The 20,845-nt window shown below is 32.6% G+C and overlaps 2 protein-coding genes across 2 annotated transcripts; both read left to right on the forward strand.

The window, feature by feature from the left end:
- Positions 1–4,753: 4,753 nt before the first annotated feature.
- LOC115697994 (DNA-directed RNA polymerase II subunit RPB2) lies at positions 4,754–12,456 on the forward strand. The gene is made up of 25 exons (XM_030625171.2): positions 4,754–5,222; positions 5,323–5,544; positions 5,865–6,155; positions 6,257–6,454; positions 6,588–6,652; positions 6,743–6,829; positions 6,920–7,040; positions 7,153–7,197; positions 7,302–7,439; positions 7,616–7,688; positions 7,873–7,949; positions 8,049–8,156; positions 8,251–8,367; positions 8,792–8,947; positions 9,039–9,143; positions 9,256–9,381; positions 9,473–9,550; positions 9,687–9,782; positions 9,870–9,985; positions 10,076–10,145; positions 10,229–10,282; positions 10,373–10,519; positions 10,632–10,931; positions 11,327–11,749; positions 11,840–12,456. The coding sequence occupies exons 1-25, from the start codon at positions 4,974–4,976 to the stop codon at positions 11,957–11,959; spliced, it is 3,582 nt and encodes a 1,193-aa protein (XP_030481031.1). The 5' UTR covers positions 4,754–4,973; the 3' UTR covers positions 11,960–12,456.
- Positions 12,457–15,245: 2,789 nt separating this feature from the next.
- Positions 15,246–16,873, forward strand: LOC115697834 (ultraviolet-B receptor UVR8). The gene is made up of 2 exons (XM_061119107.1): positions 15,246–15,404; positions 15,483–16,873. Exon 2 carries the CDS (start codon positions 15,507–15,509, stop codon positions 16,725–16,727), a length of 1,221 nt encoding a protein of 406 aa, XP_060975090.1. The 5' UTR covers positions 15,246–15,404; positions 15,483–15,506; the 3' UTR covers positions 16,728–16,873.
- The last annotated feature ends 3,972 nt before the right edge of the window (positions 16,874–20,845 follow it).

Consider the following 20,845-nt stretch of genomic DNA (forward strand, 5'->3'; position numbering starts at 1 on the left):
GACAAGTTTTATATTAGGTTAGATGCATTTGTGAAAATTAGACATGTGTAGTGTTGATGAGGTTTGGTTTGGTAACCTATATTACATATTATATTAGTATTTGGTTTTTAGATAAGACAAAACAACACTTGTAATAACTAGTGTCATTTTTCATTAGTCTCACCTTATTATTATCTTATTAATTATCAATAGAACATTGCTATTATATATTATTGGTACTCGATATTTTTTATTGGTGACGTTGTATAATTAGTTAGTGATATTTTTTTAAAATTATTTTCTTAAGTTATATGAGATTCGATACTTAACTAGAGCCGACCCTAAAATTTAGTGGGTCATTAAAAAATATATTTTTTTAAGCCTTTATTTAGAATCAAATGTAGTATTTTTTTAAAATTAATAAAAAAAATATGTAATTTTAAAAGGAGATAAAGTTTTTTTGAGCCTCTGAACTAAACACAAACCTAGTCTGCTTATTCTTAAAGCCAAACTTATATTTAATTATATCAATAGCAATGACACCGAAAATAATATTAGACACTAATACTTTTTAAGAATTCTCTTATCAATATAATAAAATATTTGTTTTACTTGAAAAGTGTTCTAAATATGAATATGATCATCATAGGTAAACTACTTAACATGAAGATCTATCTATATTAGACTATGAGGGGATGTACTAGTTTTTCATGAAGTAAGCCTCTTCTAACGTGGTCATCTCTCATATCTCTTTTGTATTATTATGTATGTATTAACAATAATCAACATTAATTAATTGTGTTCTTTTGGAGGCTTTCGGGCTTGGCCCAAGGGTTAAGGCCCATCCACAATGGTCCAAAGGTAACTAACTTATTTCTTCAAAAAATCATAGATTCTTATCATTGTTTACTTTTTTCCTTAAAAAATAAGCTTAATTATTCTTTTCAAAAATACCATAGTTCAAACAATATATTTCGAAATAAAACAGATATGCTTATAATATATAATTTTTTTTTTTTATTTTTCACAATCACTTTACAATATCATAGTTCAAATAATATATTTTTATAGATTGTAAGAGGAATCTTTTATCTAAGAAAACTATTAGTATATTCATGAATCACAATGTTTTTCTTTTAATGGAAAATGTTAACTTTATTAATCAACAAATTCAGTTACCAAACAAGGTAACAAATCAGTAGGAACAGACTCCATACTGAAGGTACGATCAGGATACAAAATAGCAGTCCTAACAAAGCTATGAGCCACTACATTAGCAGATCGTTTAATAAAAATAACCTCAACGGTACACAATTCAGTAAGTAAAATTTTACAGCTTTGAATGACTTGACCAAACAAAGAAATCATATGTATAGAACTACGTAATGCTTGCACCACCCCAAGACTGTCGCTCTCCACAGTTACATGATCCCACTGCTGTCTCTTTATCCATGTGAGAGCTTCCTTGACACTGATTGCTTCAGCCAAGATTGGTTCAACCGTGCCCACCTTAAAGGTGGTTCGTCCCTCAATCAACCAACCTTTACCATCTCTAGCCAGCATACTCGTACCAAAGAACGACCCTCATCAAACAAGGCTGCGTCTACATTAACCTTAATTCTATTATCAACTGGAGGGGACCAATGCTCTACACCATCATGAACTTGATAATCAGAACATGATGAGCCGAGGGTAGTATTTTGAGCATTATTCCATTGATTAAAGTAATATATTTTGCAAACCCAACAATGTCCTCATGTTAAAATTAAGACTAATATAAGAAATAAATATCTCATGCTACAAAACAGATTTTAGTGATCCTCTTTAAAGAACACTAAATATTGTTTACTATCCTTTTAATGTGAGTTACTAGTGTGAGATATTTTGAAATTTACTAGTTTTCTCATTATATATAAGCAGATTGTTTGAATCTTGTTTTTAACATGTTAAACTAATATAAATTTCTTGAAATTCTACAAGAAATCTTAAATTACACTGTCATATAAACAAATTAAGATTAAAATAATTTGGATATTGAAGGTACAAAGAATGCATCGTAAGTACATGCTTGTCGACTCAACCTGTATTTTGCAAAGCCCACAAAAATATAAATTGTTCTGTGATGAGCCATGAAAAAATATGGATAGTGATTGTGTCGTATCGTGTTAACAATTTTATAGGATATATCTAGTATGTTTGTGTAAAACTTTATTCGAGCCTTAATTATTATTATTTTTTTAATAGACCAACTTGTATCTTATATAAATTTAAATTTGTATTCCACATTTTTATAATTTTATAATTTTCATTACTTTTATATATTTTTTCTTTACACAATCATATAAAAAATATTAATTATAAGTATTGAATATTTACTACCATTTCAATTGATGTATAATTAAAAAATAAATAAGAATAAATATTGTTAAAATATTACGCTTTTTAATGCTTTTTTAAAAGATGATTGTGCTTTTAGGTTAATCTATTTATACTTATTATGTATTATGTTTTTGGCTAATCATGTTTGTGTTATGCCACATGTCAAAATCTACATTTTATCGTGTCAAAAATTCAATCTCTAATTACAATGAAAAATACTAAAAAGTATCGTAATACTTAATACCATTTATAATGTCATATTCTTATTCGAAGTATCAGGTCCTACATAATTTAATGAGTAATTTATAATATAAATATAAAAAATTAACTTTCAGTTATAAATAAATACATAAATTTAATTTTTTACGGCAACAATACGTAAGTTATATTTTTAGAACTTCCATAGGTACTTGATTATTAAGTGTCAAGTCAATGACCATATGACACTAGTCCAGGTCATTAAATTTTTGGTTTATTTAGAGTAATTTGCAGTGTAAATATTTAAGTTGAACTCTCAGTTGTAAATAAATACCTAAATTTAATTCTTAACAATAATAATACTTAAGTTATATTTTTTTGAACTTCTACGTATACCTGGCCGTTAAGTGTGAAGTTATTATCAACATGTCATTTTATTATTAGTATATTTAAATTAATTTTAAAATAAAAATAAAAATTTAATGATATGAACCAATCAATAACTACCACGACTATTAACTTGATATTTAAGGAAGATTTCTTAAGTGAAGTGGAAAACAGTATGTGAGCCTAAGGTGATGGGGGAGCTTGGATTTCAGGATTTTTAACTTTTTAATCAAGCTCTTTTGACTAAGCAAGTATGGAGGTTATTTATATGTCCAAATTCATTGCCTGCTCGAATTTTGAAACATAAATATTTTCCAAGTTGCTCTATCCTTGAGGCCACTGAAAAATATAGTTATTCTCATCTTTGGTTGAGTTTGATTTGGGGAATGGAGTTGATTAAATGCGATCTTTGAAGGTCCATTGGAGATGCACCACAAGTTAATTAGGGCTTTCACGGACCTATGGCTCCCTTGTCCGAGGTCTTTTCAGCCAATCACAAGGAGGATTAATGATGACTGTCGGGTGAGTGAATTTATCTTTCCATTTGATACTTGTGATGTGGGAAGCTTCAACATGTTTTTTTTATTAATGGATGTGGACATAATTTTGTCCATTCCATTAGCGAGGCGTGAGGTAGAAGAAGGTTGGTGCTGATACTACGATGGAGATGGGGTTTATAATGTCAAGAGTGACTACTTTTTGGTGTGGTCGCTCCAAGGTGAGGAGGGAGTCGCAAATTCATACAGGTTAACTCGTCGGTGGAATGGAGTATGGAATCTTTAATATACCACCAAATGTGGAAGTGTTTATTTGGCGTATGTTCCATTTGGCTTTACGAGTAGCAACACAACTTATCTCCCGAAAAGTTCAGGTACTTCTTTGTTGTTCACGATGCGGAGAAGAATCTAAAACTCTTGAGGATGCTCTGTTTTTCTGTTCTAGTTTAATTCCAGTGTGGTATCAGTTAGGGGTGTGGTTGGTGCTCCGTTACTGTGTATATGGGCCAATGCAGAAAATTCTCCTATTCCTATTTGACAGGTTATCCTGTGAGACTTTTGAATTGATGATGACAATCTTTTGGTGAATGTGGCATGATAGAAACTCAATATTATTTGGCAACAAACAGTCAAGATTGGATGTTGTTTCAAATTTAGCCAATAACCATCTGTTGGAGTTTAAGGAGTATGGTCGGAGAGGCCTGCATTTAGGATTGGGCCTTGCAAACCCAATTGTAAACAAACCTACTCAATGGATGACACCTCCTCCTGAATCATTTGCTCCAACGATGGATGCTTCAGTGGTTTTGGGGAGGGGCTTTGTCAGATAGGGGGGAGTGATACGGGATGCAACGGGTGTGGTTTGGTTGGCGTGGTCTTCAGGTATGTTAGGTGAGTTTTCTACTAATGCGACGAAGCTGCTTGCCATTCGCCTAGGCTTGACTTTAGCGCATCAATTTGGTTTTAGTATCTCTATTATTAATAATAATTTTACTGTAGCAATTGGTTTGATTAATAAGCTTCATATTAATTTTAGTTTTCAGTCTATTTTATTAGATATCTATTCTTTATTAGTTGTTGTTAGTGGTGGTTCTTGTAGCACCATTTTACGATCGGCGAATAGTGTTGCCCACACATTGACAACCTCTGTTACTAGTTTAGGAAATTGTGTTTAGACAGATACTTGTCAACGGTTTTTTGAGTTCTTCTATAACAACAAATTCATATTAATAAATTATATTTTTCTTAAAAACAAATAATTATTACCGTCAAAAATTAAATTTATAATAAAAACTAAACCCAAATTTTGGAATTTCCCATATAATAAAATCATAGTACCGTATTTATAGTAAGAGAAGAGACCAAATCCGCCAATTTTTTCCTGTTCTTCGATTCGAATCACTCTCCTGTCTTCCTCAACTCTCAGGTCTCTCCTCTGCTCTGCTAGGGTTTTCAATTTCATTCTCCATTGAACCCTTTTTTCATTTTCTTCAGCAATCTAGGGTTTTCTAATCAATTACAGTCACCACCACCATGGATGAAGACCCCGAATACGAGCAACAATACAACGAAGATGACGATGATGAGGAAGAAATCACTCAGGAAGATGCTTGGGCTGTTATCTCTGCTTACTTCGAAGAAAAAGGATTGGTTCGCCAACAGCTTGATTCTTTCGATGAGTTCATTCAGAATACTATGCAAGAAATTGTTGATGAATCTTCTGATATTGAGATTCGTCCTGAGTCTCAGCATAACCCTGGTCACCAGTCTGATTTTGCTGAGGTGAAAAAATGATCAAAGTTTTGATTTTTATTTTTGGGAGAAATTATTGTGTTTTGTGTTTACTTAATTCGTGGTTTTCTTCTTTGGTATGTGTTTGTAGACAATCTATAAAATTGGGTTTGGTCAGATTTATCTGAGTAAACCTATGATGACTGAGTCTGATGGAGAAACGGCGACCTTGTTTCCCAAGGCTGCTAGGTTGAGGAACTTAACATACTCTGCACCTTTGTATGTTGATGTTACAAAAAGGGTTATAAAGAAAGGACATGATGGTGAAGAAGTTACTGAGACTCAAGACTTTACCAAAGTCTTCATTGGAAAGGTATTTATTTATTGATAATTGTTGAAATGATTTTAGTGTTTCACATTATAGTCAATGCCAAACTCCAATAGGAATACTCTCAATTTTCATTCATTTCACTCATAATCAGTTTGTGAAGATTTACATATTTATACCAAGCTAGGTTAAGAAAATACTACAAATCTGCCAATAAGCCCATAGTGTAACTTTGACTAACAAAAAACTTTGTTTACCAAGTTCCTCATTGTACCAGAATTTAGAGTATAGATTTTATTGGTAACTGTGGAATTTCGTGTTTCATGCTCTTGATTGCTTTACCAACAAGAAACTTTGTTTACTAGGTTCCCATTATGCTTCGGTCGAGTTATTGTACATTGTACCAAAATTCAGAGAAGGATTTGACAGAACTTGGGGAGTGTCCATATGATCAAGGTGGATATTTTATTATCAATGGTAGTGAGAAGGTTCTAATTGCTCAAGAGAAGATGAGTACCAATCATGTGTATGTGTTCAAAAAGAGGCAGCCTAACAAGTATGCCTATGTGGCCGAAGTTCGGTCTATGGCTGAGTCTCAAAACAGACCACCTAGTACCATGTTTGTGCGGATGCTTTCACGAGCTAGCTCTAAAGGGGTAATAAGACATCTATTCCACTTTGTTCTTCCCAGTTATTAATGTGCTTGCGGCACTTGTAAATTTTTCTTTTCATCTTTTATCTGCATATGCTATTGTAGGGATCATCGGGGCAGTACATACGAGCTACTCTTCCGTATATTCGAGCTGAAATACCAATTATTATTGTCTTCCGTGCTTTGGGGTTTGTTGCTGACAAAGACATATTGGAGCATATATGTTATGACTTTGCCGATACTACAATGATGGAGTTGTTGCGTCCTTCACTGGAGGAAGCATTTGTGATTCAAAATCAACAGGTACACCTGTTACCATACACTGGAAGAAGCATTTGCAATTCAAAATTATTTGTTACCTAAATATTTTCTTTTCTCCAATGGTAAATTTTGTTTGCTGCTCGTCTTACATGGTTGAATTTCACTTGACATTCAGGTTGCACTGGATTATATCGGAAAAAGAGGAGCAACTGTTGGAGTCACCAAGGAAAAGAGAATTAAGTATGTAGTTTCTTGGAACTTCTTTTGATGTCCGATGATTCTTTGCTATACTCTTGTATTCATAGGATTAACTGTGATACCTTATTGCAGGTATGCAAAAGAGATACTTCAAAAGGAAATGCTTCCCCATGTTGGCACTGGGGAATTTTGTGAGACAAAAAAAGCTTACTATTTCGGGTAGGATTTCTTCAGCCCCCCTGCATTTCTTTGTTTCATACACATTATATAATTTTTAATGTTTGATATATTTGTTTGTGCTTGTGCTAGCTATATCATTCATCGGCTTTTACTGTGTGCACTTGGGCGGAGGGCAGAAGATGACAGAGATCATTATGGCAATAAGAGGCTGGACCTTGCTGGTCCTTTACTCGGGGGATTGTTTAGAATGGTTTGTTTCTAATATTCTTTCTCTCAGTTTTTCTATTTTTCTTTCTCCTTAAAATCTTTGGTGATCCTTAAATCCATCATTACATCATTGACCTTCTGCTGTTTGACTGCAGCTATTCAGGAAGCTAACAAGGGATGTGAGAGGATATGTGCAGAAGGTTCCTACTTCCTTGTGCCAATCTTGATCTGATTTTTCTGTTCAATTTGTTATAATGCCTTTTATATTTGGATTTCTTACCTTCATATATTATGCCCGACCCAGTGTGTCGATAATGGGAAGGATGTTAATCTTCAATTTGCCATCAAAGCCAAAACTATTACCAGTGGTCTTAAATATTCACTGGCTACTGGAAATTGGGGCCAAGCAAATGCAGCTGGTACAAGAGCTGGAGTGTCACAGGTCAGTAATCCTAATTCTATTTCCTTCCAATAGTGTGTCGTTTCTTCTCTCTCAATTTGAACCAAATGATTACTAGGATCCTGCCTTGAATTGAATATGCTGACATAAGCTTAATTAGACATTCTTTTAAACTTACATTACATTTTTTTTATTATTTTTATATTATTTTTCTGCAGGTGTTAAATCGTTTGACATATGCCTCCACATTGTCACACTTGCGAAGATTAAATTCTCCCATTGGTCGTGAAGGTAATTTACTTTTATCTTGAACTCTTCTAAGGACTTGGGAGTAGTAGATATTTTTCTGTTCGATACATTGACGGTATTCTTCATGTTTATCTTTAATTTCTTGAAATAGTCTTGTTGTGACTTGTTTGCGTATGCCGCTGTTATTTGTTCTTTTCACTTTGACAATCAAAGTTCCCATTCTTAGGAAAATTGGCCAAGCCTCGTCAGTTGCATAATTCTCAATGGGGAATGATGTGTCCTGCTGAAACACCAGAAGGACAAGTAAGCATATGTTTCTATTAAACTTTATTCTACTTGCATTTATTGGAACCATATAATTTGTTAGGTGGCACTCTAATTTGTTTTCTTTCTATAAATCAGGCATGTGGACTGGTGAAGAATCTTGCATTGATGGTGTACATCACTGTAGGATCAGCTGCATATCCTATATTGGAATTTTTGGAAGAGTGGGGGACAGAAAATTTTGAGGTGTGCTCCTTCTCTTATGTTTGCTAGATGTTTTATTTCTTTTTTTGTTTTCCCAGTTTGACAATTCTAAATTCTAATTGTGTCTTGTATGTAGGAAATTTCCCCTGCTGTTATTCCCCAAGCTACCAAAATTTTTGTTAATGGTTGTTGGGTTGGTATACATCGTGATCCTGACATGTTGGTGAAAACATTACGACGTCTGAGGCGACGGGTCAGTTTAATTATTTTTATTATTTTGAATGAGACATTATGACAAAAGCAATCATACATTTTTTTTGACAAGTCATGAAATTTATGAACTTCAGGAGTTGACTAGAAACTGTATTAAGTTAATGTTAATCAGAACAAACTTAACAACAATCTCACCAACTTAAGAGTTGGACAGAATTTTATGAATCTCAGGAAGAATAGTTTGTTCTGATTAAAATGGTGACAGCATACTTCAAAAATAGCCTTACATAACCCAAGAGGAGTAGGTTTAATGGTTATGCCATGCATATATATCCTTGTACATGCCGGGTCAATCTTTGAGCTCTGAATCGTGATTATTTAAAACTATATCGTTTTTGGGTCCATGGTTTTTTCGGTTGCTATTCTGTTTGTTTAGATAGATGTTAATGAGTCTGCTTGAACAGGTTGATGTTAATACTGAGGTTGGGGTTGTTAGAGATATTCGCTTGAAAGAACTACGAATATATACGGACTACGGGCGGTGTAGTCGACCATTGTTCATTGTGGAGAAACAGAGGCTTTTGATAAAGAAAAAAGACATCCATACATTGCAACTGAGGGTCAGTCAGCTGAACTCGACACACTTATCTCTTGAGTTTTATTTCTTCATTGTTATTGTTTTTACATTGATGATTGGCTTTAATATTTCAGGAAAACCCCGATGATGCTGGTTGGCATGATCTTGTAGCCAAGGGATTCATAGAGTACATTGACACGGAGGAAGAGGAAACCACTATGATTTCAATGACAATCAGTGTTAGTCAATATTTTTTAATTTCCCGAGTGGAAATGGAAATTAAGTAATTGATTCGCACTATGAGCATGTGAACGGTTTGTAAAAAATATTGATTGTCAATTATTGAACCAGGATCTTGTGCAAGCAAGACTTAACCCAGAGGAGGCATATTCCGAGACATACACGCACTGTGAAATCCATCCATCACTTATTTTGGGTGTTTGTGCTTCCATTATACCTTTTCCTGATCATAATCAAGTAAGTCTATCTATGATGTCAAATAAACTTTACCTATTCAAAATATTTACTATAATTGTTCTATCTAATAAATTTGTTGCGTATTAATTAGTCGCCAAGAAATACATATCAATCTGCTATGGGCAAGCAAGCCATGGGAATATATGTCACAAACTACCAGTTTCGAATGGTATGTTAAATCTATTTATTTTTCTACCGTATAATATGAAACATATGTATTGATTTAGTTATTTTTCATTTACTTTTTGAACCAAATTAGTTGTGACTTATTATTATTATTTTATTTTAATTATTATTAATTTCAGGATACACTGGCCTATGTTCTGTACTATCCTCAAAAGCCTCTTGTCACTACAAGAGCCATGGAACATCTCCACTTTAGGCAACTTCCAGCCGGAATTGTAAAGATATTACCTTGCTTTTTATTTTTTTGTACAATTACCAACTTTGGGTGATGATTTTTGAAAGGGGTTTCTTTCATTTGTTAGAACGCCATTGTTGCTATTGCTTGCTACTCGGGTTATAACCAGGAAGATTCTGTCATTATGAATCAGTCTTCTATAGATCGTGGGTTTTTCCGATCACTTTTCTTCCGCTCATATAGGTAAGATTGTTTCACTTAGTCCTTTTTCTTTTCATTTTGTCTTTGTGCTCTTTTACATCATTAAATGGTTTATTGGTTCTTGTGAGACAGAGATGAGGAAAAAAAGATGGGCACACTAGTGAAAGAGGACTTCGGTCGTCCAGATAGATCTAATACTATGGTGAGGAATTAGTTAGATACAGCTAATATTTAGTTTGTGGCTTCTCAATGTGTTGGATGTTTTATTAAAGTCTGATTTTGCAGGGTATGAGACATGGTTCTTATGATAAATTGGATGATGACGGTCTTGCTCCTCCTGTAAGCACCCATGTCCCTGTTTTCTTCTTCTTCTTCGGTCCTAAAGAACTTTTTTGTCTAATTGTCTAATTGTATCGAATTGTATAACAGGGAACTAGGGTTTCAGGAGAGGATGTTATTATAGGAAAGACCACTCCTCTTGCCCAAGATGAAGCTCAAGGACAAGCTGCTTCACGTTACTCACGACGTGATCACAGTATAAGCTTACGGCACAGTGAAAATGGTATTGTGGATCAAGTAAGTTTTATAACTGAATCTTCTTTCTGATCTTAAGTGGTCATTAATGATCTTATGATTTCTTATTCTGTTTTTCTTTTCAATTCGTGAACGTACTTTTAATCCTTTCCAGGTTCTACTGACAACAAATGCCGATGGGTTGAGGTTTGTCAAAGTGCGAGTAAGATCTGTTAGAATACCTCAAATTGGAGATAAGTTTAGTAGTCGACATGGTCAGAAGGGAACAGTCGGGATGACTTATACACAAGAAGATATGCCATGGACTGTGGAAGGAATCACCCCCGATATTATTGTGAACCCACATGCTATTCCTTCTCGAATGACAATCGGTCAGCTTATTGAGTGTATCATGGGAAAAGTTGCTGCTCATATGGGGAAGGAAGGAGACGCGACTCCGTTTACAGACGTAACTGTGAGTACACATTATCTTTGAGTTATTCTAATATATTTATTAATGCGAGCTAACATTATCTTAGAATCTCATATTCTGATAATTTGCTCTTAATTAGTGTTTTAATATAGGTAATCCAAATTTTAATAATGTAATTTTGAACTTCCTTTCGAACAACACAACCCTAAGCTATTAAGTTCACTAATACTGTTTTAGGGACAATTTGCTGTGTCTAGACAACGTTAATTCTTCTTTACACGGGTCTTAGAAGTTGGTTGGCAGTAGTGAAAATATTTTTTGATTCCCAGTTGCTATGGAAAACGAAGGATGAAATACAATTGATTCAAAGTAGTAAAGTCGGTTTTGTGAAGTATATGATGTGATATGCTATGTTGAAAATTCCTCTCAATTTTCAGGTGGATAATATTAGTAAAGCACTTCATAAATGTGGTTATCAAATGCGTGGATTCGAAACCATGTACAACGGTCACACTGGCCGGCGTCTTCCTGCTATGATCTTCCTCGGACCAACATATTACCAAAGATTGAAGCATATGGTGGATGATAAGATCCATTCAAGGGGACGAGGCCCCGTGCAGATTCTTACAAGGCAGCCTGCTGAAGGACGATCTCGTGATGGAGGTCTTCGCTTTGGAGAAATGGAACGGGATTGTATGATTGCTCACGGGGCAGCTCACTTTCTCAAAGAGAGATTGTTCGATCAGAGTGATGCCTATAGAGTTCATGTCTGTGAGCGTTGTGGGTTGATAGCAATTGCAAATCTTAAGAAGAACTCTTTCGAGTGCAGAGGTTGCAAAAACAAAACCGACATTGTACAGGTAAATAAATACGATTCGATCATAGGTCCAAATCTGATTTATCTTCCTTTCTCTTTTAACCCCGTAAATCATTTATTTATCTATATCCAGGTTCATATTCCTTATGCCTGTAAGCTGCTATTCCAAGAGCTTATGGCCATGGCCATAGCTCCAAGAATGCTGACAAAGGAAGTAAAACCATTGAAAGACCAAAAGAAGAAAGGAGGCTGAGGAAAACCCGCCACAAGACACTTTTCGGCTATATTTTTCTTTAGAGTTGTGAAGAAGACAAGTTGTCTAAGAAGTTGAAGTTGTGAAGATACGATTCGGTTAAGCAAAACCAGTCAAAGGAGTTGGTATGAGAGAGAAAGAAAGTAGCAAAGCAATTATATGAAAGTCCAACCAACCAATTTGATTTTGGCACTAAAATCATTTGAGAACAAAGAATTGATTTAAGGATTAATCAGGTGTTGTATTATGAGGTTATACTAAGTAAGTGCTACTGCATCAGATTTTGAGGGACTTTATAGGAGAAGATTCAGATTGTAATATATTTTGTTTAATCATGTTCATTTATAGTAATTAAGCATCAAAATCAATATTGAATTTATGGTTTAGTCATTGATTGTTCTATTTTATTTTATTGTAGCAACTCTATAATTATTGAGAATTTAAAGTGGAAAAAAGAAAGAAAAAGGATAAATATTTCTTTGCCATTCGTGGCAACACTTCTCTATTCTTATTTTATTTTAATTTGTTGGGAATGTTGAAAATATGTCTATGAAAAGGGGACTATATCTTGAGTTTTGTTTTCTTTTTAATTTTTTTATGCTACAAAAATAATTATGAGATTATAGAATTTGTTGTAAATATTATTCTACTTTTACTCATTTTCTTGTTGAATTTGTTGATATAGCACTAATTTTTTGGAGGTAAAAAATTATTCTTATTTAACAAAATATAAAATATTAAGTTAATAATGATATGTATATTTGAAATATGTAATAATTTTTTGCCTTCAAACTTGTTTATTTTTTAGCAAAATAAATAAATTGACATGTCTTGAATTTTTCAAACTATTAAAATTAAATACTGAATTATTGAAATTGTTTGATTAAAGAGTAAGTTCTATTTTTTTTAGAGTTTAGCATAATTAATAATACTTATGTACTATAATTTAAGAGTTTTAAGTTTAAACTTATATAAAATTTCACCATTCTCTAATCAGTGAGTTAGTCTCATTGAATTTAGTAACATTTTTCTAATAAACGCTTGATATGAATGGAAATTCAGACAATCACCATGTTAAGCGTTTGTTAATAAAATTAAATTCAACAATTTCAATAGTTTACACATCATTTATAACGAAAAGTTATTCCTAATTAACTTTTTTTTTTTTCATTTTTAAGATAGGTACTCAATCTCAATGTAAGCTATTGAAAAAATTGTAGATAATACTTTTAAATAAGAAATAAAATTATTTCTTCAGAAGAAAAAAAAATAACATTATCTTATCGAAAAAAAACATTGAATTGATCACTCTCTTCTCTTTTAGAAATTGTGAGTGTCAGTGTCTGGTCGCCGCAAATAATGGAGTCAACCACCGCTTCTCTAAACGCCGGCGACTTAAAAGTCACCGCCATAGCCGCTGGTGAAGCCCACACTCTTGCTCTCACCGGTAACCATACCTTCTCATTCCTATATATATCTTAAGTTTTTATTTTTATACTTTTATGGTGATGTTTAAGAAAACCCATATGACCCGTTACTCAAAGATTGATCCTTTAGCTCAAATTATGAAGTAAAAGCTCATTTGAGCTGACCCAAGTGAAGGTTGAATTGAACCCAGTTCAATATTTTGTTCCTTTTCGCTGTTTTCAGAGGAATTTAGACAATACTTAAAATTGCGAGCATTCAAAAGTTATTTGAATAGCGAGTACTCACTTAGAATAGTACTAATATAGTAATAATATGTGCAATTATGTAAATAAAATATAGAAATTATAATGGTTCAGTAGAGCTCAGCCTGCTTAGTCCACTTTTAAAAGACTACTCTTGTTCTGTGGTCATAATGAGACCGTTATAACCATAATTGGCGTATTAATCAAATGTAACACTAACTTTAATGACACTTGAATATGCTTGACTATTATCTCCGTTGATTGGTGTGTGTTTTCACATTCTTTGATACTGTGAGTTCTCTTTAACAAAGTCTTTCTTGTGGGGTAGGGGAGATTTATCCCACTAACATCACCAAAAAAATGGTGTTTTATTTAAGGTTTTATGAGTGTTGATTACAGGAAATGGAGGAGTACATTCATGGGGAAGAGGGATGTTTGGTAGACTTGGAAGAGGTTCAGAGACAGATGAGATTTCTCCTGCTGAGGTTAGATTTGAGTATCCACAACAACAACAACAACAAGACTCAGATGAAAAGAGTATCAAGATTGTGGCTATTGCTGCTGGTGCTTATCACAGTCTTGCTCTTGCAGGTTTGATTTTTTATTCTCTTCAATTAAACTCAAGTACTTAACTGTTATCATCTTTGTTGTTGAAAATTTGAGTTTTGGGAGAGTAAAGATATTGTTAATGTTATTGTTGGATTCAGACAATTTTGATTAATTGTGCCTAAGTTTAACAAATATGCTCTATTTAGTAATGACTTGAAAGAACAAGTTTATAACATTTATTGAAATTCGCTTTTGCCATTTGATCTTTTTTAGTCCAAAACACACGTGTTAGGCAAGGATTGTCTTGAATATATGCGTGTTCACCTACTCTATTAGTATCAGTTTTTTTGGGAAGATCCACAAAAATAAATCCGTGCGGAATAGACTGAAAGCGGTATCATACTAATGTGGGAGCTAAGGTGAGCTTGCAGCCCAACAAGATGGAAGAATGGGGTCCAATAGAAAGCATATTTCTCAAGTTTAGAGCATATTGTTAAGCTTATTTAATGGAGTGGCTCTTGTGTTGTGTGTGATGTTTTTGCTATAATTCAAATGTTTTGAACTTTTGTTTGTGATAATGATGTTAAGGTTTATGGGGTTATGGATTTTGTTTATAACAAAAAAGATATAGAATGTTTGGTAGATTGTTTAAACTTGTTAGTTAGACTAAGTACATGTTGAAAATTGATGCATAAATGGTTTAATGAACAAAAACAAGGTTCAATAGATGGATTAGAGTAGACCAGATTTAAATTAGTAGATGCAACTTATGTGCAGTCTTGTAATTTTTAAGACAATGTCCACATGATCTTGCCGTTTTCGGAATTGAATAACTAACCAAGAACAAACACCATGAAAGATTCTTTCTTCTTTCTAAACTAAATTGTACATGTTGTTACTTGATCATCCATATTTTCGTGTCTAAGCTATACACGATTTGATCATATGCATTGATTATTTTCTGATTGTTTTATGATCTGTTCTTGATTCTAATGGCAGATGATGGATCAATTTGGTCATGGGGCTACAATCTCTGTATCCTTAAATAGTACATTGCCGGTCTATTTTTGTATTCGATATCTTGTCTGGCTTGTTTAGTTATATCTTTCATCCTTGACTGTTAAACGGATGGCCAACTTGGTTCTGATGGAGATAACTCCGCTGTTCCCTGCTTAGTGAAGCAGTTTCTCAAGTCAGAAACAACGACTACTAATTCGTCACTAAAGGTTTTTGACAAAATAAACCGAAAAACTAATGAAAACCTTATCTGCAATTCTTGTTTTAACAGTTTGTTTTAATCTCAGATTTGTTCTATCAAAGCTGGAGGAATGACATCTTTAGCGATTGATAATATAGGCGGTCTTTGGATATGGGGAAACTATCCACAGCAAAGCAACGAAGGGGGTTTGTCTTTCGTGAGCACTTTCGCTCCAAGTCCTGTAAAGGATTTACTTGGCTATACAGTTATGAAGGTAGCATGTGGAACCGAGCATATTGTGGCGCTAGTTAGTACCGAGAAAATTCTATGTTACTCTTGGGGTGGCAACAAACACGGGCAATTAGGCCTCGGGGACACACAGAGCAGGCATTGCCCTGAAATTGTTGAAACGTTTAACCAGGATTCCCCTTGGGAAATTTATGAGGTGGCATGTGGGTCATTGCACACAGCTTTGCTTGCTCGGAAGAAGGCACCACCACCAAGTGACACACATGAAAGTACATGTTGGACGTTTGGGCTCGGTGAAAATGGTCAGCTCGGGCATGGAACCACAAAAAATGCCATGTCTCCTCAACAAGTGAATGGCTTACCTGATTCTGTGTCTCTAATCTCTGTTGATTGTGGTTTGTTCCATACGAGTGTTCTTTCATCTTCGGGAGAAGCATGGTCGTGGGGAATGGAAAGGGGTCTTGGCCTGTGCCCCGGTGCAAGAGTAAGTGCGGTTTCAGGGGATGCTGTTTCGCCTTTACTGATTTCATGTAGCGAACAAAATGCTAAATTTGACAAGCCAGTTCAAGTTGCTTGTGGAGCAGCTCACACTGTTCTCGTCGCAAAAGATGGATACGAAATGTGGTCTTGGGGGAGGGGAAGAAGTGGGGTTCTCGGGAATGGAAAAACAGACGATTGTCTCACACCAACGCGGGTGTTGTGGCCTGAAGTAACCGAGGATGACAAGCAAGTGGAAACAAAAGCCAATGATAGTGAAGAAACCAAAACCGAAGAAAAAGATTCCAAACAAGATGAAAACTTGGAGAAGATGAAGGTTCTCGAGTCGAGACTTTCAGCAATGGAACAGTATGCTAGCATACTTCATGGCTCAATTTTCGGGAAACCCTTTGAAGAGAAAGAAATCCCAATGTCATTGCAGAACTCGGGGACTTTCGACGTTGCAAAGGAATGGGAGACGATGTTAGAGTCAGCAGACCAAGGCAGGCTTGTTAGATTAGAGATGTTTTATCGAAACATGCTTTCGGGTGTTAAGGATAAGCTGATGAAGAAAAGGATCCAAGAAGTTATGAAGGAATGTCTCAATCCTTTTTCATCCAAGTGAAACAAATAGATGTTAGAAAGAGTGCATTGTGTTGTGTTCCAAACTAAAAAGTGTTTTGGGGGGTTTTTGGGTGATTTTATTATGAATAAAAGTGGATTTGTAAGGTAATTTGAATAGCAATTTGTAATAATAATAATTTTATATTTGTTATAAATATTAATAATTATATGGATGTCCAAATCTTTTATTTATTACCATGAATTGTAATCAACATTCCTCTTTTCCTTAGTTTCCTTTTTTCTTAGTTTCTTAATATCTCACTCTTGTATTTGTATAAATAGGGGTTCACCCCATTGGAATAAACAACTCAGAAATTCTCATTCACTTTCTCTTTCTCTCTTCATCTTCTTCTTCTTTTTTCTCATCTATTTTATATTATTTTATATTATTTCATAACACGTTATCAGCACGAGTCTCTGCCCAAGCTTCAAGCATGAGTCTCTGCCCAAGCTTCAAACATGAGTCTCTACCCAAGTCCCAATGTAAGTATCTTGTTAAAGTTCTTGAATTGTTTCAAAGTCAAAATACACTAAATATATATTTATATATATACTCCTCTGACTGAAACAATTTCAAGAATCATTTGGTTTCTTTTTTCTTTTTATCTATATATCTATATATTATATCTGTATGTATATATTTTTATATATTTATTATTGATTTCATATATATATATAATGGTCTTATCATTCATAATATTAATATATGTGTGCCTATGATATGATAGAGAAAATCTATATAAATTATACATATATCCAGAAGATTATGTATCATCGATAAAATATTGCATATATCCTAAAGATTATGCATCATCGATAAAATATTGCATATATCCTGAAGATTATGCATCATCGATAAAATATTGCATATATCCTGAAGATTATGCATCATCGATAAAATATTGCATATATCCTGAAGATTATGCATCCTCGATAAAATATTGCATACATCCTGATGATTATGCGTCCTCAATAAAATCTTGCATATATCCTGAAGATTATGCAAACGTAATATTCATTATATAGTTGATGAATATATAATGAAAGAGATGAATACATATTTATATATATGTTCTTGTATTCTTTGAGGACAATGAAAAATAATTTAATATCGATATAGATTTTGATAAACATTTTCTGAAGTAAATGTTTTATATTTATCGAAGAAAAAAAAATGATTGTATTTATGTGAATACAACTAAAGAATCATTAAAAATGATTATTATTGATGCAATTTTATAGTGGGTTTTGAATACTCAAAAAGAATGTTAAAAAAATTGCATTGAAACATTAAAATATAAGAATAACAATGAGCATGACTAATGTTATTTAAATACATGAGGCGGTATTTATTGTTCATCATTCCCCGCAGAGAATGATACGAATTGAAGTCAATCACTTTTAAAGATTCCTCGTATTAGTCATGTTATTATACATTGTTATTACTTGCAATGTTGGAAATTATTGAATCTGACATATGTTAAAGATTAAATTTTGCATACATCTTGGAGACTATGCAAAAATTGCATTCATATATTCTTTGAAATATCGTAAAAGAAATTGTTGAATAATTTCTTATATTTTTTATGGATGAACAAGTAATAAATTTTTAAGAAATTTATAATAATGTTCTACTTGTTCAACGTCATTCCCCGAAGTGAATGTAATGATTTTAAATAATCAATGACATTATTTACTACTCAAATATTTCTAGAAAAAGTGGAAACAACTAAAAGATGAGATACCACACATAATTAAAGTGCATGAAATTTATATATCATGTGTGGAATTTAATAATAGTGGTCGCGTACCTGTAGTACGGACATACTTATAATCAAGATAAAAGTATACTTGATTATTTAATAGAATGTGAATTGTACAAACTTATTGTACATTTAGAATATTTAAATATCATTACCTAAAGAGAATGAATAGACATGAAATTCTATTTCAAAGAATATAGATTTCACATATATTGGCAATGCCAGAAGTAAATTAATATATACATATTTTATTATTTCTTGAAATCAATAGTTTCAAACTGTTGTTGGTGCAGAATATGTGTATATATATAGTTACTATATAATTTAGTTTGCATATTCCCAAAAGTGGATATATAATTTACTAATATTTGTTAGTGATCTAATATAATCAAAGTGATAAAAAATCACAAAATAATTATTTGAAAAGCTTCCTAAAGAAGTCTTACATACAATTGCTACTTAGAGTAGTAAAATATATTTGTATGTACCTAAATGTATAACTTTTATCTAGTTATGAAAGTATAATCTGGTTGTACATTTAAATATATAATATATCAAGTCATGATAATTAGACTGATGAATAGTCTATTAATAAATTAGACGACTTGTTAAAAAGATACCAGGAAACATGAATGATATATTATGGTTATATCTATTTGACCATTATAACAACATGATGAAGTTGTCATGTACATTTTATATTATACACATCATTGAATTGATGATAGTGATTCCTGAAGAAATATAAAGTTTGATAAACATAATAGTGACTCCTGAAGAGTGTATATGTTTTGGAGAATAATATAATTATATTATTCGTGTATATAAAATGAAACTTGTAATGATTATGTTGTAATGAATTTACATTACCTTTTGAAAGTTTCATTGAAATACAAATTATAGTGAACCTGAAGTTCATGAATTGAATTTTTTGACATGATCAATCATATGCAATAAATTGTCAAAGAATTTGACTAAATTTTGTTGAAGAACCAGAAGATTCTTCTCATTGTTAATTTATAAGGCTCAAAAGAAGAATGTGCATATATTTGCACATAGAAAATATTTAAATTATATTTCTTTAACAGTCTTGAGCCATTATTAGATTTTTATTGCATAGTTTCTTATCGATGTGATAAGATTATATGATCATGCATTTACAAAATGTATAAATTTATGTATTTCTAATTATACACGTATGACTCATTCTTAGAAATGAATTAAGTTCATAAGTATTGAACTTGAAACTGAAGTTATTGAACCTGAAGTTCAATGTCATATAATATATATGAGTTTAAATAGATATTGATTCATTGTGATATATTGAAATCCCTACAGGTGTATTAATATTATTAGATATCACAATTTCTTAAAATTCTCTCGATTAGGGGGAGAGAAGCAGTTGGGATCGATGATAATTTTTGAAAAATGATCCTTGCACAAAGTTATAAGAACGATATAGTTCAAAATGATATATACCAACTGCAAATCAATATTACTCAAAGTTGAGATAGAATGAGTTGAAAACGCCTGAAGCGTAAATGAACAATATAGAAATTATTAGTAAATGTTCATTTGATTTGCCCTGAAGTTGTTAAATCTAGAGGTACTCATGGAGATACCTTAATGTTATAAAGTATTAAAATGATAACCGTGATGAAAACGGTACTCGAAGAGACTCCCAAGAGAAGTTAGACATAACACATTTAATCATAATTGAATCCCTAAAGTGATTCGTTATAGGTACCTATAAATGATAAACATATTTGAAAATATGTAATTTAAAGAGATCTCTATAAGTTATGTCAATATGGGAGGAAATTATCATTTATTGAAATTTTTGTCGACAATAAATATTGAATGTGTGCATATGCAATAAACTAACATGAGATAGCAAGGATCATTGTATTAGATTTGTCGAGAATTATCGACATACATTTTGATTTTTGGCCAAAATATTATGACGCAATCCAGGTAAATTTACTCACATAAAGTGAAGTAAGACCTGTAGGGTGTGCAAATAAATATTTCTAATGAGAAATTTGCATATATGTATTTGTACATAATGAATTGTTGTACAAAGTTTGCATAGACATGAGATTGATTGAAGTAAGACTTAAATATTGAGAAAATATAATCATGATTTGATTATAGCCTGGAATATATTTTATGAGGATTTATAAGCGTCACATAAATGTTTCAACAAAAGGTTATTTATTTGGAGCTCCTAATATAGTGAGAATTTGAAATAAGCCTTATCTAAAAATTCTAGAAGAATTTAATACATGTCTTAAGTGATATAAATTCAAAGTCGCGCGCACTATATGACAAAGATCTTTGTATGAAATAATGACAT

This window comes from Cannabis sativa, chromosome 7, assembly GCF_029168945.1.
Source record: "Cannabis sativa cultivar Pink pepper isolate KNU-18-1 chromosome 7, ASM2916894v1, whole genome shotgun sequence".
NCBI lineage: Eukaryota > Viridiplantae > Streptophyta > Magnoliopsida > Rosales > Cannabaceae > Cannabis > Cannabis sativa.

Coding starts and splice junctions, on each gene's coding strand:
- LOC115697994 (XM_030625171.2), top strand. CDS start 4,974: ATGGATGAAGACCCCGAATACGAGCAACAATACAACGAAGATGACGAT. Junction 6,455..6,587: donor TTGTGATTCAAAATCAACAG/GTACACCTGTTA, acceptor CTTGACATTCAG/GTTGCACTGGATTATATCGG. Junction 10,932..11,326: donor CTCCGTTTACAGACGTAACT/GTGAGTACACAT, acceptor CTCAATTTTCAG/GTGGATAATATTAGTAAAGC.
- LOC115697834 (XM_061119107.1), top strand. CDS start 15,507: ATGACATCTTTAGCGATTGATAATATAGGCGGTCTTTGGATATGGGGA.